The following is a 25798-nucleotide window of genomic DNA, read 5'->3' as shown; positions in this document are numbered from 1 at the left end:
CTGACGTCACACGGCTTGATGACAAGGCTGGTGACGTGGTGAATCCTGACTGGCCAGGCTGGGACGTCGTGGACCCTGATTGGCCCTCGGGTGGAGCTGCACCTCCTTAAAAGCTCCCCCTGCCATCATGGCGGCGCGCGACCGTCCTTCTATGTTTGGATGTCTGGCAGCGTGCTGCCACGCCACTGCTCAGGCATTACTGTCTCTTGTGGGCTTGGCCCTTGCTGCTCCGGCAGTACCTCGTTTGCAGGCCGTGTTCCTGCCTTGCTGCTCCGGCAGTACCCCCGTCAACAGGCCGTGTTCCTGTCCCAGGTGAGCTCCTCAAGTCTCCATTGGACTCACCTGGTTATTGAAAGCACACGTGCGTGGGCACCTCTGTGCTACCCTCGTGCCATATTCTCGTGACTTCCACTGGCACACTGCGTGGGCACCTCTGTGCTTCCCCGTGCAACAGGTACACCGAGCCGTGAGATCTGTGCCATACAACCCTCACGGGTTAGGGCAGATCGGTGTACATAGATCGTCTGTGACATTCCAGACGATCGCTAGCAGCAACCCGCTCACTCTCCATAGCGGCGGTCCCTTACACCGCACAGTGGACCTTGACCGGCGGAAGCAGTCCATTTCCCATCTTGGCACGCTTCCCCGGGTCCCCCTCGTAACATTACGGTCGCGCCAAAGGTCTGGCTATGGCTGAAGAGCAGTAGCAGTTGCTGCGTTATGTGCAGCAGTTGGAGTCACGATTGGCAGCAGTGGAGCAGTCTTCCTCTGATAAGACTACTCTGACGACAGTCGCCACCCAGGCGGCTACCCAGGCTGTGCTATTGGGCGGAAGGTCTCCTCGCCTTGCGCTTCCAGAGCGCTTTAGCGGCAACAGCTCTGAGTGCCGTGGTTTTATAAACCAGGTTACCACCTACTTAGAGCTGTCCGCGACTCTTTACGCTACCGAGAAGGCGAAGGTAGCCTTCGTCCAGTCCCTGCTCACAGGGAGAGCGCTGAAGTGGTCCACGCCGTTGTGGGAGCGCGGAGATCGTGTGGTGAATAACTTAGCAGCTTATCTTGGGGCCATGAGAATGGTGTTCCTCGGGCCTCAAGTCACCCACGATTCCGCGCTGCGCCTCCTACGACTTCGGCAAGGGTCTGCTTCAGTCGGGGACTTTGCTGTACACTTTAGGACACTGGCCGCAGAGCTGGACTGGCCGGATAAGGTCCTTGTCCCTGTGTTTTGGGAGGGCCTGGCAGGGGTTGTCAAAGACGCACTGGCCACACGTGAGGTGCCTGCCACTTTAGAGTCCTTGATTCAGGTTGCCTCTCGCATAGACATCCGCCAGGCGGAGCGAAGGCTCGAGGTCTCTTCAGCACCCACGTCTTCTCGGCCTACAAAGCGTCTGACTCCCGTCTTCCATCAGACAGGTCCCCCAGCCAGTCCTGTAGGCGACTCCGTGGAGTCAATGGAGGTGTCCAAGGTGGTCTCCTCTGCCCCAGGTTCTCGGTCTTGTGTCATCTGCTTTTCCTGTGGGCAGAGGGGACACATAGCTACCCTATGTCCCAAACCGTCGGGAAAAGACAGCGTCTAGTTTCTATCAGAGGGGGGACTCTAGACGCTACTTCTCCCTCTAGGTTGACTATCAGCGCCCAGTTGCAGTTCGGCACTACTCTCTTCTCTGCCCTGGCTTGCTTGGACTCAGGCGCTGAAGGCAATTTCATCTCGACCTCCCTGGCAACCCGATACTCAGTTCCCCTGGTTCTGTTGCCCAAGCCACTCAGGGTCCGGGTAGTTGACGGGTCCATACTACTCGATCCTATCACCCAGATCACCATCCCTCTCAGGATGGATGTACCACCGGGACACCATGAGCAGGTGTCCTTTCTGGTGCTTCCAGGGGGGACGGATGAGATCCTACTGGGCCTTCCCTGCTTGAGACAGCATGCTCCTATACTCAACTGGGCAACAGGGGAGATCTCATCCTGGGCAGGATCCTGTAGAGAGCACCTCGTGACTACCGAACCACCCGCTACCATTAGGTCGGTTGGGTCCTCAGGGAATACTGAGGGGCCGGGTTTACCGACACCTTATGAGGCCTACAGGGATGTCTTTTCCAAAAGGGCCGCAGATACTCTTCCTCCCCACCGGCCATATGATTGCCGAATAGACCTGAAGCCAGGCTCCGAGCCCCCTAGGGGCAGAGTGTATCCACTCTCTGCTCCAGAGACGGAGGCTATGTCCAAATATATTCAGGACAGCCTGGCGAAGGGGTTCATTCGCAAGTCTATTTCACCGGCTGGTGCAGGGTTCTTTTTTGTGCAGAAGAAGGAAGGGGATCTGCGCCCCTGTATCGATTACAGGGGATTAAATGCAATCACAATCAAGAACAAATACCCTTTGCCCCTCATTACTGAGCTATTTGATCGATTCCGCGGGGCAAAGGTCTTCACAAAGCTGGATCTACGCGGGGCGTATAATCTAGTGCGAGTCCGAAAGGGCGATGAGTGGAAGACCGCCTTTAACACCAGGGACGGTCACTACGAGTATCTAGTAATGCCCTTCGGACTCTGCAATGCCCCCGCCGTATTTCAAGACTTTGTGAATGACATTTTCCGGGATTTGTATCTTTCCGTGGTTGCATACCTGGATGACATTCTTATCTTCTCCCCCGATCTTACCACCCATCGGAGGGATGTCATCCGAGTACTTAAGAGGCTCCGCACCCATTCGTTATATGCTAAGCTGGAAAAGTGCGTTTTTGAACAGGAATCCTTGCCGTTCCTGGGGTACATAGTGTCCAGTCAGGGGTTAGCAATGGATCCGGGGAAGTTGGAGACAGTGATGAACTGGCCTGAGCCCCGCTCGCTGAAGGCGATCCAGCGATTCTTGGGGTTTATCAATTATTATCGCCAGTTCATTCCCAACTTCTCGACGGTGGCAGCACCCATCATTGCCCTTACCCGCAAGGGCGCTAATCCCAAAGCATGGACACGGGAAACGGTAGAGACATTTCACACTCTCAAAACTCACTTCTCCAGAGCTCCCATCCTTCATCGTCCAGACATCTCCAAACCCTTCCTACTGGAGGTAGACGCCTCTTCGGTCGGTGCAGGTGCAGTCCTGTACCAGAAAAACGAACGAGGAAGGAAACATCCGTGTTTCTTTTTCTCCAAGACCTTTTCTCCGGCCGAGAGGAACTACTCCATAGGGGATAGGGAGTTACTGGCGATGAAACTAGCATTCCAGGAATGGCGGCATCTCCTGGAGGGTGCGAAGCATCCATTTGAGGTTTTTTCTGACCACAAAAACCTCACATACCTCCAGACAGCACAACGCCTGAACCCAAGGCAGGCCCGTTGGTCTTTATTCTTCTCCCGGTTCCGCTTTATTATCCGCCACCTGGCCGGTGAGAAGAACGTACGGGCCGATGCCTTGTCACGTTGTATGGTTGTGTTGGAGGAGGACGAGGAAGAGCCTCGTCTTATACTACCCCCGGACAGCTTGAGGATGGTCACTCCCACTTCTTTGGACCAGGTGCCACCTGGCAAAACCCTCGTTCCCCCTGAACTACGGAACGAGGTGCTATCGTGGGCCCATGCCTCCAAGGTCGGGGGTCACTTCGGGGTCAAAAGGACCAGAGACCTGGTGACCAGGCATTATTGGTGGCCGAGACTACCCCAGGACATACAGGAATATGTGGGAGCCTGTATGTCGTGTGCTCGGAATAAGCCGTCCCGGCAGAGACCGGCAGGTCTTCTTCACCCACTGCCAGTGCCGGATCGTCCCTGGGAAGTGGTGGGGATGGACTTCCTGGGAGATCTGCCCAAGTCAGCAGGGCACAGGGTCGTATGGGTCATCACGGACCACTTCTCTAAAATGGTCCACTTGGTGCCTCTCCCACGACTCCCGACGTCACGTGCTCTCGCCACCTTGTTCATTCGGCATGTATTTAGGTTGCATGGCATGCCTGACAAGGTGGTGAGCGACCGGGGTCCCCAGTTCGCGTCTCGCTTCTGGAGAGAGCTCTGTAAGCTCCTGCAGATAGAGCTGAACATCTCCTCCGCATACCATCCCGAGACCAATGGACTAGTGGAGAGGACTAATCAGACCTTGGTAACTTACCTCCGCCATTTTATATCCGCGCACCACGACAACTGGGCTAACCTCCTTCCTTGGGCCGAATTTGCCATTAACAATTCGGTCCATGAATCCTCTGGCCAGACTCCGTTCCTACTCAATAACGGACAACATCCCAGAATCCCGGTTCCGATGCCCATTACGTCACCCGATACTAGAGTGGAGGATTGGGCGACCAAGGCCCGGGAGATCTGGGATGACACCCAAGAGGCTCTTAAAAGGGCTAAAGACCGGATGGTGACAACGGCTGATGTTCGCCGCCGCCCTGCACCATCCTTCGCCCCTGGTGACCTAGTATGGCTGTCCTCTAAGAATGTTAACCTACGGGTACAGGCAGCCAAATTCGCCCCTAGGTATCTGGGTCCGTTTAAAGTACTATAGCAGGTAAACCCAGTGGCATATCGACTCCAGCTCCCTCCACGCTGGGCTATAGCCAACACCTTTCACGTGTCCCTCCTGAAACCCGTACGACTTAATAAATTCTCGGGGTCCCTGCCGGCTCAAACCGATTCCCCATCCGACGACCCTGAGGTGGCAAAACTTGTGGAGACAAAAGTCATACAGGGCAAGAGGTACTACCTCGTGGAGTGGGCCGGCCGTGGTCCGGAGCATAGATCCTGGGAGTTGGAGGATCATATCCGCGCCCCGGGTTTGATAGCGGCCTTCGAGCACGGACAGGGGGGGGCCTAGACGGGGGGGTAATGTTACATCTCGTGGCTCTCCTGAGGCAAGGACTGAGGCAGTCTCCCATTCCTTGCCTGCCACGAGCACTCCTGCTCAGCAGCGCCGAAGGTCTGCCAGACTGCGCAGTGTGCAGGAGATACCTTCTCAGAGAGGCAGCAGAAGGGTGACACCTAGTGGTTCTCCTGTTACAAGGAGTGAAGCGGTCTCCCATTCCTGGCCTGCCGCAGACTCTCCTGCTCAGCGGCCCCGAAGGTCTGCGAGGCTGCGCAATGTGCAGAGGTTTACTGCTCAGGGAAGCAGTGAGATTCCCGTTATCTCTCCACATTGTGAGACCGAGGATCCCGCCTCTATTTCCCAGAGGCAGGAGGGTGAGCATGTGCAATGCGTGGTGGGTCCTGATTCGCTCACTGACGTCACACGGCTTGATGACAAGGCTGGTGAAGTGGTGAATCCTGACTGGCCAGGCTGGGACGTCGTGGACCCTGATTGGGTCAAGTCCGTCATCTCCGCCTCGCGCCCGCCCTCGGGTGGAGCTGCACCTCCTTAAAAGCTCCCCCTGCCATCATGGCGGCGCGCGACCGTCCTTCTACGTTTGGATGTCTGGCAGCGTGCTGCCACGCCACTGCTCAGGCATTACTGTCTCTTGTGGGCTTGGCCCTTGCTGCTCCGGCAGTACCTCGTTTGCAGGCCGTGTTCCTGCCTTGCTGCTCCGGCAGTACCCCCGTCAACAGGCCGTGTTCCTGTCCCAGGTGAGTTCCTCAAGTCTCCATTGGACTCACCTGGTTATTGAAAGCACACGTGCGTGGGCACCTCTGTGCTACCCTCGTGCCATATTCTCGTGACTTCCACTGGCACACGTGCGTGGGCACCTCTGTGCTTCCCCGTGCAACAGGTACACCGAGCCGTGAGATCTGTGCCATACAACCCTCACGGGTTAGGGCAGATCGGTGTACATAGATCGTCTGTGACATTCCAGACGATCGCTAGCAGCAACCCGCTCACTCTTCACCCACCATAGCGGCGGTCCCTTACACCGCACAGTGGACCTTGACCGGCGGAAGCAGTCCATTTCCCATCTTGGCACGCTTCCCCGGGTCCCCCTCGTAACACTTAAGGCTTTGCTCCATGCTTGTGTATTTGTACTTTGACTTCAATGTATTGTTCTATATATAAAGAAACTAATATGTATTTACACAGTCAGAAACAGATGCAGTGTTTGGAGATAGTAAATTGGGCCACAGCACCCCCATAGCAGGGGGATATGACAGCTGCTTATGGTAGGACAGACCTCTGAGCAGTCAGTAATAGTCCTGTGCCATCAATGGCAAAAAGAAAGCCGTTAGAGAATTAGGCTATGTGCGCACGTTGCGTAATTACATGCAGTTACGCTGTGCTTTGTAGCGCAGCGTAACTGCATGCGTCCTGCGTCCCCTGCATAACCTATGAAGATTATGCAGGAGCCGTGCGCACGTGGCGTTTTAGAGCGCAGCGCTTCGGCTGCTGTCCGAAGCGCGCGTTCTAAGAAGTGACATGTCACTTCTTCCGTGCGCTTTGCCGGCAGCTCTTGCTCTGTCTATGGCAGGAGCTGCAGGCAGAACGCATGGAATCGGCTTTTTTTTTTTTTCACTACGGACATTTTCTGCAGCGATTTGAAGCGCACGTGTGCTCTTCAGATCGCTGCAGAAATTTCTGCAGTGACTGTACGCAACGTGCGCACATAGCCTTATAGCGAAAAGGGTAGTGAGGAGGCATCAAATACTTGTACAAAATGAAATACATTCCATAAAAAGCAAATAAAGGCAGCAAAGAGTGAGACCTAGCGACTTATTGCCAGAGAAAGTATAAATAATCCAAAATTGCTCTTCAACTACAGAAACAGTAAGAAACTCAAAAATTATAGTGGTAGCCCCTAAAAAAATAGTGTGGGTGAAAGGGAGGAGGAAGGAAAGGACAATCTGGTTAATGCCTTTTTCTCTACAGTATTTATACAAGAAAATCCCATGACAGATGACCTGATCAGGGAGACCATAAATTCCCCATTAAATGTCACCTGATAACCCAGCAGGAAGTACAGCACCGCCTGAAAATCACTAAAGTAGATAAATCCCCGGGCCTGGATGGCTACACCCCCGAGTACTGCAGGAATTAAATACTGTGGTGGACAGACCATGAATTTTAATCACAGATTCCAAAATAACAGGAATTATAGTACAGGATTAACGCAAAGCAAATGTGGTGCTAATATTCAAAAAGGAGACAAAATCTGAGCCTGGTAATTATAGGCCAGTAAGTGTACTTTCACACTTGCGTTGTTTGGCAGCTGTCGCAATCCGCCACTTTGGGAAACAGCGCAATCCATTAACGGATGTGCGCTGTTTCCCATAGACTTGTATTGACTACGCATTGCTACTGATGGCCTTGCGTTGCATCTGCCGGGCGGAAAGAATGCAGCTTGTAGCGTTTTTCTACGCTTCCCAGAGCGTCAAAAAAGGTAATGTGCAGGATTCTGTCGGCGTCCGTCATTTTTATAATGGAAGCCTATGGTGGCGGAATCCGTCAGAATCCGTCATTTAACAGATTCCTGTGACGGATCCGTCTTTACACAACTGCGCATGTTCAGTTGAGTAAATCGCTGAAAAAAATGCTACAACGGATTCCGTTGTTTTGTTGAATCCGTTGCATCAGTTGTGCCACTATATGCAACGCATCTATTACATCCATCACACAACGCAGTGCGACTGATGCTGCACAACGCAAGTGTGAAACTAGTCTAAGTTTAATCTCTACGTGGGTAAAATCCTTGAGGGTATCCTAAGAGATGCTATCCTGGAGTAACACAAGAAGAACAACCTCATGACCCAGTATCAACATGGATCGGTCCTGTCTGAGTTCTTAATGACCATGTAGGAGGCATAGAGAGTAGAATTTCAATATTTGCCGTTGATACTAAACTTGGCGAGAGTCAGCAGTTGGGAAGAGCGGTGACATCATACAGTTACACTCAGTTCACAGCAGCCGGGTCACAGAGGGTAGCGCGAGAGCCAGCAGCTGTGAACTGCGATAACCTTCTGACGTCACTGCCCCCATCTCTCGCACCTACCCTCTATGTGACACAGCCGCTGTGAACTGTGATAACCTTCTGACGTCACTGCCCCCATCTCTCGCCCTACCCGCTATGTGACACAGCCGCTGTGAACTGCGATAACCTTCTGACGTCACTGCCCCCATCTCTCGCACCTACCCTCTATGTGACACAGCTGCTGTGAACCTTGGTAACCTTCTGACGTCACTGCCCCCAATCTCTCACACCTACCCTCTATGTGACACAGCTGCTATGAACAGTGATAACCTTCTGACGTCACTGCCCCCATCTCTCACACCTACCCTCTATGTGACACAGCTGCTGTTAACCTTGGTAACCTTCTGACGTCACTGCCCCCATCTCTCACACCTACCCTCTATGTGACACAGCTGCTGTTAACCTTGGTAACCTTCTGAAGTCACTGCCCCCATCTCTCACACCTACCCTCTATGTGACACAGCCGCTGTTAATCTTGGTAACCTTCTGACGTCACTGCCCCCATCTCTCACACCTACCCTCTATGTGACACAGCTGCTGTTAACCTTGGTAACCTTCTGACGTCACTGCCCCCATCTCTCACACCTACCCTCTATGTGACACAGCTGCTGTTAACCTTGGTAACCTTCTGAAGTCACTGCCCCCATCTCTCACACCTACCCTCTATGTGACACAGCCGCTGTTAATCTTGGTAACCTTCTGACGTCACTGCCCCCATCTCTCACACCTACCCTCTATGTGACACAGCTGCTGTTAACCTTGGTAACCTTCTGACGTCACTGCCCCCATCTCTCGCAGCTACCCTCTATGTGACACAGCTTCTGTGAACTGTTGTAACCTTCTGACATCATCTCAGCCAGCTCTTGCAGGGTGCAGTGTGAGACCCAGTGGTGGTTGCCATTATTGCCTATGGGACTCCTTCTCTTAACGTTCTCCATACGCTGGGAGATTGAGTGAGGGAATGTCAGGAGACCTTCACGTGGACTTGTCACAGCTGCGTGGGAGATATTTTGAATATACATTGGTGAACGAGGGACTGTATTCTGTCTTTGTTTTGCTCTTTTTGGTTTGCTATTGCTGAGTTTTTACAATAACGTTTTATCAACATTAGTACCCTACATTTGTCTTTTCACTTTCTTTATACTGGTTTGATTTTCTGGGCTGCTTCGGAATTGTTGGATTATGTTAGATCTTCATGGCCTTTTTTAATAAATTGGTGAATGAGGGCTAGAGTTGTGGGGTGTTTTTTTAAAATAATTTTGTGGGGTTTTTTTCTGTTTACATATTGTGGGTTTTTAATAGGGGTGCCAGGTGCCGCTTGTCAGTGTTTCCCGGAGCCTGGAGATATCGAACATGTTCTCGGTCTCTCCAGGCTCGGATGTAGCAGAGCTGAATCGTCGTGGGTAATGACGAGCAGTTTCAAAATACTCAGATTCACGATACTCATAACGAGTGCTGTCTACTACTCGCGTATTCATTCCGAATAGCATGTGCAATGCAAGTCAATAGGGAAAACTCACAAAGTAACAAGTAACCTGAATGCCGTACTATTTGTGTGAGTAGCGAATAGTTCGGAATTCAGATTACTCATTACATTGCGAGTTTTCCCATTGACTTGCATTGCACATTCGGAATGAATACGCGAGTATTAGGCAGTACTCGTTATGAGTATCGTGAATCCGAGTATTTCACAACTCGCTCATTATTACTTGTGGGACCTTCTGTGGATTACGTCAGACCTGCAGGGAAGTTTTTGGGGTTAATAAAAGGGTCTTTGTATTTTATTTCAAATAAAGGATTTTTTCAGTGTTTGTTTATTCACTTTCACTTACAGATTAGTGATGGGGGGGTCTCCTAGACTCCTCCCGTTACTAATCTAGGGCTTAGTGTCAGCTGTGAGCTAAGATTAACCCCTTATTACCCGGATTGCCACCGCACCAGGGTAATCGGAAAGAGCCGGGTAAAGTGCTGGGGTTGTCACATCTAATGGATGTGACAATCCTGGGCAGCTGCAGGCTGCTATTTTTAGGCTGGGGCTCCCAATAACTGTGGGTCCCCCCCAGCCTGAGAATACCAGCTCCCAGCTGTCTGGCTTTATCTTGGCTGGGTGTCATAATCTGGGGGGACCACCCACTGATTATACTGTCCGCTATAGACCCACAGACAGGGTCTGTGATTGGAATTGTCAGACAGGTTGTCATACAGGCTGGGGTGGTGTCTGACTGCAACCAATCACAGATGCCGGTGGGTGGGGGAAGCTGAGAATATGCATGAGCCTAATGAGCGGCCTGGAAAAAGTATGAGTGGCTGCAGGAGCAGTGTAGAGCTGTGCAGGTGACAGTAAATAGCTTTATTATTTTTTGCTTTAGTTTTACTTTATTTTTTATGTCTCCCCGTGGGAGCCTTTGAACCCTCAGGGGTCGGACTCCACAGTTTGGTTCACCCATCACTATTTTTACACAAAAAAACCCCATCAAATTCAGAATCAACAAATGCACCAAAAAAAATGCACAAAAACCGCACCATCATTACAAGCGGGGTTTTCTCTTTTTACATTTCCAGTCTCTCTGGGACAAGGTGCAGTGCTGGTTGCAGTGTGGGTGCAGTTTTTGTCACAAACTGCAGCGTGTGCATATAGCCTAACCAGTGATGTGACTGGGCGCTGTGCTGCCCGTACACCGGCTGTAGACAATGCATAGACACTACCGCAGCTCTGACCCGGGAGCCCCATGTGGCTGCGGTACAGGGCCAGCTGTGTCACCTTACACGGGTGAGTGCCGGGCACTACCGGAGATTGCGGCCTGTGCACACTGTCTGCGGGAGCGACTCCTGGACGGGAACTGCTGGCCCTCATATACAGAGCGGGGAATGGAAGGAGCCACTCACCTGATCTGTGGAGCCGGACATTCCCTGCGTGTCAGCCATAACAGGAACAAACCAGTCACATGACAACAATAGACGACGTCGGGAACATGTGATCAGTCACGTGCGTGGGAGGAGCCAATGAGCAACACTTAGGATTGTGTATTGCCGGAAGTGTGATCCGTGCAGCAGAGCGGTGTGTAATCAGTGTGTGCTGCAGAGCGGTGTGTGTAATCAGTGTGTGCTACAGAGCGGTGTGTATGGTGTGTGCTGCAGAGTGGTGCGTGTAATCAGTGTGTGCTGCAGAGCAGTGTGTAATCAGTGTGTGCTGCAGAGCAGTGTGTAATCAGTGTGTGCTGCAGAGCGGTGTGTAATCAGTGTGTGCTGCAGAGCGGTGTGTGTAATCAGTGTGTGCTACAGAGCGGTGTGTATGGTGTGTGCTGCAGAGTGGTGCGTGTAATCAGTGTGTGCTGCAGAGCGGTGTGTAATCAGTGTGCTGCAGAGCAGTGCGTGTAATCGGTGTGTTCTGCAGAGCGGTGTGTGCTGCAGAGCGGTGCGTGTAATCGGTGTGTGCTGCAGAGCGGTTTGTGTAATCTGTGTGCGGGGCAGAGCGGTGGGTGTAATCTGTGTGCGGGGCAGGGCGGTGGGTGTAATCTGTGTGCGGGGCAGAGCGGTGGGTGTAATCTGTGTGCGGGGCAGAGCGGTGGGTGTAATCTGTGCGGGGCAGGGCGGTGGGTGTAGTCCGTGTGCGGGGCAGGGCGGTGGGTGTAGTCCGTGCGCGGGGCAGGGCGGTGGGTGTAGTCCGTGCGCGGGGCAGGGCGGTGGGTGTAGTCCGTGCGCGGGGCAGGGCGGTGGGTGTAGTCCGTGCGCGGGGCAGGGCGGTGGGTGTAGTCCGTGCGCGGGGCAGGGCGGTGGGTGTAGTCTGCGCGGGGCAGGGCGGTGGGTGTAATTGGTGCACGGGGCAGAGCGGTGGGTGTAATTGGTGCGCGGGGCAGAGCGGTGGGTGTAATCGCTGTGCGCCGCAGGGCGGTGTGTGAGCAAACTGCTGTATGTATATAATATACTGCAATGTGCACGCTGTATGATACATTAGGGCTGTGTGTACACATGAGAAAGGTTCCAGCATCCACATCCACGTTATAAAAATTCTTTGGCTTTATTGGAGATTCATGTTAAAAACATGCGGTAAAACAAAGCATTAAGGTGACATGGTCAGGAGCACGCGTTTCAGATGTTTTGCGTCCTTATTCATAGTCCCTACCACAATGAATGAAAAGCAGGTTTAAAAAGACATTTACCGGATATGACATAGAAAAACCAGAACGGTCTGGACATCGTAATTAACATAATGATATGCAACATTAGTGTCAAACGTACTACATTACCAAACAGATAAACAATTAATAGATGTTATTTAATTCATTTTTCAAATTTAACCCTAAGGGTATTCTGGTATTTAATAGAAAAATCCATTTAGCCTCCTTCATACGCCTCTCTTAGGCCTCTTTCACACGTCCGTGAAAATCATACATGTTTTTCACGGACGTTTAGTTAAAGGTGCGTATTGCCCTCCATGTGCTGTGTGTATGGCACACATGTGTTCTCCGTGTGTATGGCACACATGTGTTCTCCGTGTGTATGGCACACATGTGTTCTCCGTGTGTATGGCACACATGTGTTCTCCGTGTGCTATCCGTGATAACACACGGAGAACATAAACTTTCTGCTCACCTGTCCCTGGCGTTGCTGTTCGTGGTTCTGATCTTCGGTCTCCGGTGCTGCTGCTTCCGGCCCGCAGTGCAGTGGATATGCAATAAGCATAATGAGTGGGGATCGGAAGTAAGTTCCAGCAGAGACAGGAGGGCTGGAGAAGTTGAGTATAGAAATTAATTTTAATTTACAGACACGTGTGTTTTCTCTGGTGCGTGTCACACGGGGCACATCCGTACGGTCTGTGTGCGGTCCATGTGACACCCATGATGCCGGAGAAAAACAGACATGTCTACGTGTGGAGCACACAGGCACACGTATGCTCCACACAGACACATGGTCCATGGCAAAACACGCCCGTGTGCGCAGACCCACTGATTTTAATGGGTCTACGTGTGCCCGTGTCTCCGGCATGTGAGGAAACGGACCAAACACATACCGGAGACACGGACATGTGAAGGAGGCCTTAGGCAGAGCGATGTTTTCAATTGCATTAACCCTAAAAAAGTCTGTATTGCCACCATGTGCATTGATGGTGTTGTGAGGCTCCTGAAGGACTTCTACTGCTGGTATTGTTCACATCCTACAGGTATTCTGAAGTTCTGTGCCTTAGGCTGGACTCACACGAGCGTATGGCATCCGATGCGATATGCTAATGACCCTCGGTTCAAGCTCTGATGCGAGCATGAGCTTAGTGTCATGTGACTGTAACCCGATCCTGCAATCAGGTCACAGCTGCGAAGCTGAGTCCGGGAGCTGCGGAGAAGAGGGACGGGTTAATCCCCCCATGTCCTCCATTGTCAGCCTGTCCGTCTATCGCACTGCACTGGGATACATCCGAGTGCAGTCCGATGTATCTCTCGCACCCATTCACTTAATGGGTGCGAGGGATACGGCTCTAGCAGAAAATCGCAGCATGCTACCGCTTTTCTCGCATCCAGAATCTGCATGCAAGAAAAGCTGACCATCTGCTCTCCCTCATGCACTAACATTGGACAGAGTGTAGTGTGAGATTTTCTCACATTGTCCTCGTCCGATTTTAACGCTCGTTTGAGCGTACCCTTAGTGTGCGGCCCGTACTACCTACATACTGAAGATTGCATGTGATTAAATAAACCACATTAATGGATCCACAATTAATAAATGTTTAGATGTCAAAATCTTTCTTAGGCCGGCGTCACACGCTACGATATATCGGGAGATATGTTGTCGGGGTCACGGATTCAGTGACGCACATCCTGCATCGTTAGACATATCGTAGCGTGTGACAGTTAGGAACGACTGTGAACGAGCAAAAATACTCACCTTATCATTGCTCGTTGACACGTCGTTCATTTTCAAAATGTCGGTCCTCTTTCTGTGCTCCGGTTGTTCATCATTCCCGAGGCAGCACACATTGCTCTGTGCGACACCCCGGGAACGACGAACACAGCTTACCTGCGTCCCGCCGGCAATGCAGACGGAAGAAGGTGGGCGGGATGATACGTCCCGCTCATCTCCGCCCCTCCGCTTCTATTCGCGGGCCGCTGTGTGACGTCACTGTGACGCCGAACGTCCCTCCCCGTTTAGGAAGAGGATGTTCGCCGCCCACAGCGACGTCGTCCGGGAGGTAAGTGCGTGTGACAGGGGGTTAATGACTTTTTGCGCCACGGGTAACTAATTGCCTGTGACGCACAAACGACGGGGGCAGGTACGATCGCACGATAGATCGTACCGTGTGATGCCGGCCTAAGACACACAAGAAAAAACTTTTTTGTGTTATCCATGTGCTTACACAAGCCGCATAATTTGTGACCACACCTGTATGACCCTGTAGTAGAAAGCTACATAGTACTGTTTTTTGTTTGACAAAGACCCTTATTGCTATGATCACTAGGAGAAAGTATAAAACCAATAGTGCGATTTCTTTTGGGTACAAATTTAACTCAATCTTTCAGGATATTTTTTAAGATTTTACCTGTAGTCAAAATAGGTTAAAATGTCTTTACAATATTTATTATGGAGAAATAATCCTTGCTGAACTTTGCCGAAAAAACAACAGATTTATTCTCAGTAGAATTTTGCTCTTTTTCCCAAATATTGCTCCCTAGTTTTCTGATTAGTTTTTTCTTTAGCTTTGTTCAGAACTTCGTTGGAATATCCCATATTTTTAAATCTATTTTTAAGATATTACATTCTTTTTGAAACGCATTTTCAGTGGTGCAACGTCTTTTTGCCCTAATGATTTCTCTCGTGGGAATATTAAATAGGGCTGTGTGCGTATACAACACACAATTGTACACACAGGTGCATGTACACGATGCATCTGTAGGGGATGCTATACGTGTGTATGATGCACCAATGGGAGCACTGGACATGGCCAAAAGTATTGGAATCCTTGAAATTGTTCCAGAAAATGAAATGTTTCTCCCCGAAAATTACTACAATTCACCTGTTTTGTTATACACACGTTTATTTACTTTGTGTATATTATAACACAAAAAAAATTATAGTAAAAAAAAAAAGGGAAATTGGGACATCATTTTGTACACAACCCCAAAAATGGGCCTGACAAAATTGTTAGCAGCCTCAACTTATTTGGTTGTATTCTCTTTGGAACAAATAACTGCGCTCAATCGCTTTCTAGAATGACCAACAAGCTTCTTACTCCTTTCAAGTGGAATTTTGGACCTCTCTTCTTTTGCAAACTGTTCCAGGTCTCTCATATTTGAAGGGTGCTTTCTCCCAACAGTAAATTTAATATCTTTCTATCGGAATCCATGGGATTTAGATCCAAATTAATTGCAGGCCACTTCAGAACTCGCCAGTTCTTTGTTTCCATCCATTTCTAGGGGCTTCTTGAAATATATTTGGGGTCATTGTCATGCTGGAGGATCCATGACCTAGGATGCAAACCCAGCCGTCACAGAATGGATGGGTAACTGAAGCAGTGGCACCTAGACTGGCCCTCAGACGGGGGACCCTGCGCTGTCCCTTATCCCAGAGGTACGCTCTATGATAGCAAGGTCTGGACTAGAGATGAGCGAACCGGTCGTGGTTCGGCTCGAGTTCGGTTCGTCGAACGGAGGTCTCGTTCGAGTTCAGTTCGGCGAATGTTCGACAAACCGAACTCGAACCGCACAGGAAACAATGGCAGGCAATCACAAACACATAAAACACCTAGAAAACACCCTCAAAGTTGTCCAAAAGGTGACAAACAACTCACAACACAAACACATGGGAAAGTGACAAGGACATATACTCATGCGAAAACAAAAGAGCTGGACAAGGAAAAAGAGGAGGAGACACAGATATAGGCATGGCACGCCCTTCTAAAATCATGTAAAACACCGCAAGGTGACTCCAAGCGGAGTCTCCCTTTTTTCCAAAAATTGGGCCACACACACACCCACACCTTCAGTGGCAGCAGTTGTGCCCCAGTTGTACACTTCACAGCTAGATTTGCATCAAGCACATTAAAAAATACGCCATAATTAACCGTCCCCAGCATGACACCGGGGTAGGTAGCAAAGTCTTTCCTGATCCCAGCTCTGTGCATCTTGGATCATTTTTAAAAACAATGTAAGCAAGGGTTACTCCAAGCGGAGTCTCCCTTTTTTCCAAAAATTGGGCCCCACACATACCCACCCCTTCAGTGGCAGCAGTTGTGCCCCAGTTGTACACTTCACAGCTAGATTTGCATCAAGCACATTCAAAAATACGCCATAATTAACCGTCCCCAGCATGACACCGGGGTAGGTAGCAAAGTCTTTCCTGATCCCAGCTCTGTGCATCTTGGATCATTTTTAAAAACAATGTAAGCAAGGGTTACTCCAAGCGGAGTCTCCCTTTTTTCCAAAAATTGGGCCCCACACACACCCACCCCTTCAGTGGCAGCAGTTGTGCCCCAGTTGTACACTTCACAGCTAGATTTGCATCAAGCACATTCAAAAATACGCCATAATTAACCGTCCCCAGCATGACACCGGGGTAGGTAGCAAAGTCTTTCCTGATCCCAGCTCTGTGCATCTTGGATCATTTTTAAAAACAATGTAAGCAAGGGTTACTCCAAGCGGAGTCTCCCTTTTTTCCAAAAATTGGACCCCACACACACACACCCACCCCTTCAGTGGCAGCACTTGTGCCCTAGTTGCAAACAGGATGTTTTGATTTGCATCAAGCACATTCCAAATCCACAAGCATTTACTCTCCCCAGGATGACACCGGGGTAGTAAATTCCTTGTGGATCCATGACTTGTTCATTTTGATGAACGTTAGTCTGTTCACATTGTCACTGTACAGACGCGTGCGCTTATCTGTCAGCACACACCCAGCAGCACTGAAGACACATTCAGAGACAACGCTGGCAGCTGGACACGACAAAATCTCCGAGGCGTAAGTTGAGAACTCTGGCCATTTTTCAAGATTTGAAGCCCAAAATGAGCAAGGCTCCATTTGCAAAGTCATGGCATCAATGTTCATTTGGAGATACTCTTGTATCATCCTCTCCAGCCGTTGACTATGTGTCAGACTTGTTGTTTCTGGTGGCCTTGCAAAGGACGGTCTAAAAAGATTATGAAAAGATTCCATAAAATTGCTGTTACCAGCACCAGATACAGTCCTACTGGTACGGGTAGACTGCTGAAGATGACGAGACCGTCCCATGTTTGTCATGTTACAACTGGGAAATTCACTCCCTGCACCTGCACGGTTGTTTGGTGGAAAAGCCGAGCTAAGATCAAGTAACAGCTTCTGCTGATACTCCTGCATACGTGCGTCCCTTTCTATGGCTGGAATTATGTCACAAAATTTGGACTTGTACCGGGGATCTAATAGTGTGGCAAGCCAGTAGTCATCATCACTTCTAATTTTGACAATACGATGGTCATGTTGGAGGTAGTGCAGCAAGAAGGCACTCATGTGTCTTGCGCAGCCATGCGTACCAAGTCCACGCTGTGATTGTGGCATAGAGGTGCTAACCGTTCTTTCTTCCTCTGACATCTCCCCCCAACCTCTTTCAACTGAAATTTGACCAAGGTCTCCCTCATCCGCTGAGTCTTCCATGTCCATGGACAGTTCGTCCTCCATTTCTTCATGTTCTCCTGCACCTTCCTCAACATTTCGCCTGCTACCATGCGCCCTTGTTGATCCCTGTCTCCCATGGTCCCATGCCTGCCGCGTTGGTGATGATGAACGTCTGGACCTTGGTGATGTTGTTGTGTCTTGCGCATATGAATCCTCCTGTAGTTCCTCCCCTTCCTGTTGTCCCACCCCCTGACTCCGAATAGTGTTTAGCGTGTGCTCCAGCATGTAAATGACTGGAATTGTCATGCTGATAATGGCATTGTCAGCGCTAAACATATTCGGCGCCATGTCGAAACTTTGCAGAAGGGTGCATAGGTCCTTGATCTGAGACCACTCCATCAGGGTGATCTGCCCCACCTCTGCATCTCGTTGGCCCAGGCTATACGTCATGACGTATTGCACCAGGGCTCGGCGGTGCTGCCACAGTTGCTGTAACATGTGGAGAGTCGAATTCCAGCGTGTCGCCACATCGCATTTCAGGCGATGAACCGGCAGGCCGAAAGACTTCTGGAGCGATGCAAGTCGCTCATCTGCGGCGGTTGAACGGCGGAAGTGAGCAGACAGTTTTCGTGCCCTGGTCAGAAGGCCATCTAGGCCGGGATAGTGTGTTAAAAATTGCTGGACAACAAAGTTCAACACGTGAGCCATACAAGGCACGTGTGTCACCTTGCCCAGGCGAAGGGCCGCACCCAGGTTTGCAGCATTGTCGCACACGGCCTTACCAGGCTGCAGGTTGAGTGGAGACAACCATTTATTAAACTCAGTCTCCAGAGCTGCCCACAACTCAGTCGCTGTGTGACTCCTATTTCCAAGACATGTCAAGCTAAAGACCGCCTGATGCCGTTGCGCTCTGCTGCCAGCATAGTAATGAGGGGTGCGTGATTCCTTCTGCGCAGTGCGAACACTAGTGGCCTGACCAGGCAGGCTTGGGGCGGAGGTGGAGGACCCAGATGAGGTGGAGGAGGCAGAGGCAGTGGCGGAACTTGGACAGACAGAGGATTGACACACAAGTCGTGGGGACGGCAAGACTTGTGCAGCAGACCCTTCACCATCTATCAGCATAGTTACCCAGTGCCCAGTCAGCGACATGTAACGTCCCTATCCATGCTTACTGGTCCAAGTGTCGGTGGTGAAATGCACCCGTTGACACACAGAGTTTCTCAAGGAAGCGGTGATGTTGTGTGCGACATGCTGGTGTAGCGCGGGCACACCTTTCTTAGAGAAGTAGTGGCGACTGGGCATCTGGTACTGGGGCACAGCGACAGACATAAGGTCTCTAAAATCCTGTGTGTCCACCAGGCGGAAAGGCAGCATTTCGGTAGCCAAGAGCTTACAGAGGGATAAAGTCAACCTCTTAGCTTTGTCATGGGTCGCAGGAAATGGCCTTTTATTTGTCCACATCTGAGGGACAGAGATCTGGCTGCTGTGTGGAGACGGTGTTGAGTAGGGTGTCCCTGGAAAAATGCAGCTTTGTGAGGAAAGTGCAGGCATAGACATGATGTCGCCTTCATCCAACGTTGGTGCTATCGATGTCTGAGAGAGCTGTACACACGTACTTGTTTCCCCTTCCAAACCAACTGACGACCTACCAAGCAAACTGCCTGTTGCGGTTACAGTGGTGGAAGTTGTGCGTGGAAAACCAGATGTGACAGCTGTCCCCACAGTCCTAGAAGATGAAGAGCGCGCGGATGCACTGGAAGGGGCAGGCGGTGGATGGTTCGCTCCACTAGGCCGCATTGCAGCACGGTGAGTTTCCCACCGGGACATATGATATTTATTCATGTGACGATTCATGGAAGAAGTTGTCAAACTGCTGAGGTTTTGCCCTCTACTAACAGAATCATGACAAATTTTACAGATCACATAATTTGGGCGATCTTTTGCTATGTCAAAAAAGGACCAGGCTAGGCAAGGCTTAGAGGGCATGCGACCTGCTGATCCACCCCGACTAGTGCTCAGAGGCAGAGTGGTGGCTGAAGATGCAGTTGTACACGTGCTACCAGTAGTCCGACTCAGCATCTGTCATTTTGCCACTCATTTTGATTGCGACAAGATTGTGCACTTAAAATGTGTTAGTAAAAATTGAGAGGTGGTGTAGATTGCAGCGGTGGTCTATCTTTATTAACAGCAGAATAAACAACAATAACTATCCCAGACAATGCAACTACGGCCCTTAAACTGGCAGCATAGTTTGCTAATATAATGGCTTAGTAACAATGAGTTTGAGTGTGCAATGCAGAGGTGCTGCAAATAGCTTTGCACCAGTGGGACACTAATGAAAGTCCAACAGCCACTTTTAGGATGCCACTAAGTTTACTCAGTGTTTGCTAGTATAATGGCTTAGTAACAATGAGTTTGAGTGTGCAATGCAGTGGTGCTGCAAATAGCTTTGCACCAGTGGGACACTAATGAAAGTCCAACAGCCACTTTTAGGATGCCACTAAGTTCATTCAGTGTTTGCTAGTATAATGGCTTAGTAACAATGAGTTTGAGTGTGCAATGCAGGCAGACGTGCTGCAAATATCTTTGCACTAGTGGGACAATACAGAAGTCCAACAGCCACTTTTAGGATGCCACTAAGTTCACTCAGTGTTTGCTAGTATAATGGCTTAGTAACAATGAGTTTGAGTGTGCAATGCAGGCAGACGTGCTGCAAATATCTTTGCACTAGTGGGACAATACAGAAGTCCAACAGCCACGTTTAGGATGCCACTAAGTTCACTCAGTGTTTGCTAGTATAATGGCTTAGTAACAATGAGTTTGAGTGTGCAATGCAGGCAGACGTGCTGCAAATATCTTTGCACTAGTGGGACAATGCAGAGGTCCAACAGCCACGTTTAGGATGCCACTAAGTTCACTCAGTGTTTGCTAGTATAATGGTTTAGTAACAATGAGTTTGAGTGTGCAATGCAGGCAGACGTGCTGCAAATATCTTTGCACTAGTGGGACAATAGAGAAGTCCAACAGCCACTTTTAGGATGCCACTAAGTTCATTCAGTGTTTGCTAGTATAATGGCTTAGTAACAATGAGGTTGAGTGTGCAATGCAGGCAGACGTGCTGCAAATATCTTTGCACTAGTGGGACACAGAAGTCCAACAGCCACTTTTAGGATGCCACTAAGTTCACTCAGTGTTTGCTAGTATAATGGCTTAGTAACAATGAGTTTGAGTGTGCAATGCAGGCAGACGTGCTGCAAATATCTTTGCACTTGTGGGACAATACAGAAGTCCAACAGCCACGTTTAGGATGCCACTAAGTTCACTCAGTGTTTGCTAGTATAATGGCTTAGTAACAATGAGTTTGAGTGTGCAATGCAGGCAGACGTGCTGCAAATATCTTTGCACTAGTGGGACAATAGAGAAGTCCAACAGCCACTTTTAGGATGCCACTAAGTTCACTCAGTGTTTGCTAGTATAATGGCTTAGTAACAATGAGTTTGAGTGTGCAATGCAGGCAGACGTGCTGCAAATATCTTTGCACTAGTGGGACAATACAGAAGTCCAATAGCCACGTTTAGGATGCCGCTAAGTTCACTCAGTGTTTGCTAGTATAATGGCTTAGTAACAATGAGTTTGAGTGTGCAATGCAGGCAGACGTGCTGCAAATATCTTTGCACTAGTGGGACAATACAGAAGTCCAACAGCCACGTTTAGGATGCCACTAAGTTCACTCAGTGTTTGCTAGTATAATGGCTTAGTAACAATGAGCTTGAGTGTGCAAAGGGCAGGAGGGTACAGTGCCAGGGTTGTGGGTCTGGGTAGAGGAAAGGAAGCCTGCCTTTCTATCCCTCCTATGGGGAAATGTAGCGAGGAAATCCCTGACCTTAGCTACACAGACGCTGTCATCTTGTGTAGCTGTTAAACTCTGTTTTCACGGCCCTGACTGTCACCTATGGCTCTGACCCTGCCGGTACTAGCCCTTAAAAGGACTGATAGAAACTTCTATCCCTATTCTGTACAGCGCTGTGTATAGAGCGTACACAGCAGTATCGGAGATAGGAGCTGCGCCAGCGGTGAATGACACCAAGGACGCAGAAGGCAGATAATGGCGTACTGGAGGAAAATGTCCGTTTTTATAATGCAGGGACATGTGACATGGACATCCTATGACACATGCTGTTGCTTCTCTGGCTAAAAGTCCACTTAGCTGTGTGTGTGTCTGGGATTGGCTGACATGCTGGCCCGCCCCACTACACGCGCGCGCTTAGGGAAGGAAGACAAGGAAAAAAAAAAAAAATGGCGATCGCCATTATCCATACAGCAGTGATCTGAATGCGCTGTTCCCGCACACTATACACTGAAATTTCATAATCATAATAGTGTGAGTCACAGAGTGGCTTACACTATTACAGCGGAAAGCCAGCTAGTAATTAGCTGCTCTTTTTGCTGCTAGAACCGTTCTCGAACGTATCTAGAACTATCGAGTTTAGCAAAAAGCTCGAGTTCTAGTTCGATCTAGAACAGCCCCCAAAATCACTCGAGCCGTGAACTGGAGAACCTCGAACCGCGCTCAACTCTAGTCTGGACCGTCAGCGTGACCCTAGCTCCTGTCCGTACCCTGGTCTAACACCCCTCTTCCCCACCCCTGGGGAAGGCCAGGACCAAAGTAACAAACCCCACAAATAACGCAGACAGAAAAGAACCAAAACACATACACACTGCTATCAGACACAGGAGAGAGACAACGGGACATACCAGGTGGACATAAACTGACAACAGGGATATTTCCAAACCACACAAGATCATACAATAGATCACCAGTAACTGGATCACGTGCTAAAACTGGAATCACTGGAGCAACGCTGAAGCTATTATCGGTGATGGGGAATGGGATCCAGCGCCTTATAAAGTGTGGAGGCAGTTGTGAGTGGTCATAAGCAACCTGAACTCCTACCAGCAGTCCACAAGCCAGCAGAGATTAACTCCTGCCGACTAATGAACTGTCTCAGCGCTGACTAGGGGAAGGGCTAGCGTGAGGCCAAACATACAACAGGGATAGCACCATTACAAACAAGGGGTACACTGTGAACTCTAACAATGGTGAGCGCTAGCACTAATGAGAGTGAAAATGGACACCCCCTTCATTTATTTACCACTGTACCCTGCACTCCTAGCCAGTCCCTATACAGGGTCCTCACCTGTTTGTGAGCAGGAACCTGAAACCCTGAGTGAACCTACAATAGTTTTGGCTAGGGACTGGGAAGGTAAGGATCACTAGTCCCACCACTGCACTGAAACAACACACCAGAGAAGGAAGACAGGGGAATCCAACAACAAACTGGTGCGGTCAGACACAAGTCTACAGCCACCAAAGCAACTTCAAGGCAGGGTTCCACCAGCTCCTTTCACCACCAGGGCAAATGTAAGGGGTGGGCAGACCCCTTACAAGGAGGTGCAGTTTCCCCCTGAAGATACCTCACTCTGGGGTAGTTACTGTTGATGTTATTAATAAACATGTTTTTACTGTGCAGTGGGGTTTCCCCTAGAGCCCGGGTGGGACGGCTGTCCCCATAGAAACAGGGCAGGAGAGAGGAGGAGCCGGCAGCTTAGAGAGAGAAGTGTGTGTGTGTTGAAGTCAGTTGATTCCGGGACGGGGGAGAAGGAACAGCCAGGGGCAGAGTGTGGAGCTGAGTGGGCAGAAAGAAAGAAGGGAAGAAGAGAAGTGTCATCAAGGGTGAAGCAGAATTGGTGTGGGTCCAGTCTGTGTTAGCCGGAGTGGGAGCCTAGGTGAAGTGGAGTAGCCGGGCACATCCCCACTAGAGGAGACAACAAGGAAAGATTTCCCCTGACAGGAATTGTGACCGTGCGCTACAAAATCCGTGCATTGAGCTGTCTGTGAAACTCTGTGCAATAAAGATGTCGTTTGGTTTATCTGATCCCTGCCTGAAGAGTCTTCCTGCAGCTGAAAGTATGCTCTTTTCCACCACACTCTGCCCCACAGAACAATCCCCTGTCCCAGTAGTGACGGCGGAGCCGGGGGTTGGCCTGAGAGAAAAGGGGGCCACGACTACAAGCCCCGAGGCACCCCTGGCACCCCGTTACATGTGGCGTAGTCGGCAGGATCCGGATTATCTGCAGGGGGTCCCGATCCAAGAAGATGGAGACCAAGTGGTGCCTAAGGCGTTGGACCAGGCACAAGACGGCGGTAAGATGGCCGCCGTCTTCACGAGTACAGTGAGCGCGTGAAGAATTGGCGCCAAACGAAAGACCCTGAGTTGGCCGGCGAAGAAAAAGAAGTACAGAGTACGCCGTCCAAAGAGGGGAGGTGCTGGCCCTAAGATGTTACTGAAAACATGTGGAGAGGGTGGCAGTACAGAGAAAAAGAAGAGTCGCCTATGCTGGGTCGATTTAATGTGTGAGACTGGGGGTGGAGCGTATACAAGAGCGGGAAAAGAAGGCCCGCCTCCACCTTCCCCAGCATCACCGTCCCCGGCGCCATTACAGGAAGGTCTGCAAGAGATCGGATGGGAAGAGTGTCAGTACCGGAGACGTACACAGCAGAGACCGATGCTGGCTGAGATTTCCCGGCCGAGAAACACGCTGGCGGTGTTGCCAGAAGTCATGACAGGACTGAGTGCTGACCCAGACAAGGGGACACCGGCGGTGTTAGCGATCCACCAGAGTATGGTCACACACCCGGTGATCGTCGTGGGTAGTCCCCGTCCGTCCCGTTCAGTGACCCCGTCACCCCCGTCGGGGGTTGAAGAGGCAAAACCGGAGACAGAGGCGCCAGAACCACCAGTCAACTACGAACCGTTCCGGAGGCTGCGCCGCTTGCCAGGTCAGTCCCTTTCCGATTATGTGAGGGCTCAGCGGGCCGAATGGCAGCACGCTTACCATCCCGAGTGACCCGTAATGACCAGAGGTGATGGACATGTTCGTGTTGAAGACCGGTGTTGTTAAGGAGCCGGAAAAGTTCCACAGTTTGCAACCATGTTTAAGTTACCGAGCCCGGAAGGAGCCTGATGCTGGACTGAGCCAGGGGCTCCCTCCGTGATGTTAAGGAAGACTTTATTGTTTGTCCTCCTATCTACAAAGACCGGGAGTGCTGTGAAAGCCTCTGGGCAGAAGACCAGCAAAGACCGGGAGTGCCTGCTGAAGGCCTCCGGGCACACTGCCTACAAAGACCGGGAGCTCCCAGGAGGGACTCCGGGCGCAGAACTTGGGCGCTCAGTGGTTGACTTTGTTTATGAAGGTTTTAAAGTTTTATCCAAAGTTTGCCTTGCTGCTAAATTGTGTTTTACAGGTTCGAGCCTTGCCGGGAGGCTTAGGCTTAAAGAGGGGATGAATGTAAGGGGTGGGCAGACCCCTTACAAGGAGGTGCAGTTTCCCCCTGAAGATACCTCACTCTGTGGTAGTTACTGTTGATGTTATTAATAAACATGTTTTTACTGTGCAGTGGGGTTTCCCCTAGAGCCCGGGTGGGACGGCTGTCCCCATAGAAACAGGGCAGGAGAGAGGAGGAGCCGGCAGCTTAGAGAGAGAAGTGTGTGTGTGTTGAAGTCAGTTGATTCCGGGACGGGGGAGAAGGAACAGCCAGGGGCAGAGTGTGGAGCTGAGTGGGCAGAAAGAAAGAAAGAAGAGAATTGTCCTCAAGGGTGAAGCAGAATTGGTGTGGGTCCAGTCTGTGATAGCCGGAGTGGGAGCCTAGGTGAAGTGGAGTAGCCGGGCACATCCCCACTAGAGGAGACAACAAGGAAAGATTTCCCCTGACAGGAATTGTGACCGTGCGCTACAAAATCCGTGCATTGAGCTGTCTGTGAAACTCTGTGCAATAAAGATGTCGTTTGGTTTATCTGATCCCTGCCTGAAGAGTCTTCCTGCGGCTGAAAGTATGCTCTTTTCCACCACACTCTGCCCCACAGAACAATCCCCTGTCCCAGTAGTGACGGCGGAGCCGGGGGTTGGCCACAGAGAAAAGGGGGCCACGACTACAAGCCCCGAGGCACCCCTGGCACCCCGTTACACAAGCATCTAAATGAATGAGAATAACCAGCACCCCCTGTTGGTGGCAGAGGGTATGTAAAGGGACTCAGAATGGTATAAACAGCAAACACCTGAGATCATAATGAGACTGCTTGCTGGCAGGGAATGCTGACATTATACCTCTCTTCCCCAAAGGAAAGGAAATACATTTAAATAGCAGTCTCATAAGGAAAACTGAGATTCAGAACCAGAACTTGTCACTAAACTCTAATAGCATGAAACAGCTGACACCTGGCTCTGACTGAACAACTAAGAGACCTCAGGTTGCCTGTCAAACTCTGCAGTGTGAA

General features: G+C 50.4%; 1 protein-coding gene across 1 annotated transcript in view; it reads right to left on the bottom strand.

The window, feature by feature from the left end:
- Window positions 1-10840, bottom strand: part of VPS41 (VPS41 subunit of HOPS complex) — a 358461-nt gene extending 347621 nt beyond the window's left edge. The window contains exon 1 of the mRNA XM_075315114.1: window positions 10773-10840. Within this exon, the coding sequence (XP_075171229.1) occupies window positions 10773-10811 (39 nt within the window). The 5' untranslated portion in view covers window positions 10812-10840. The remainder of the gene's footprint in view (window positions 1-10772) is intronic.
- Between the last annotated feature and the right edge of the window lie 14958 nt (window positions 10841-25798).

The sequence above is a fragment of the Anomaloglossus baeobatrachus genome, chromosome 6 (assembly GCF_048569485.1).
Source record: "Anomaloglossus baeobatrachus isolate aAnoBae1 chromosome 6, aAnoBae1.hap1, whole genome shotgun sequence".
NCBI lineage: Eukaryota > Metazoa > Chordata > Amphibia > Anura > Aromobatidae > Anomaloglossus > Anomaloglossus baeobatrachus.
The sequence above is the reverse complement of the archived record's forward strand: the minus strand, read 5'-3'. Positions and strand labels throughout refer to the sequence as shown.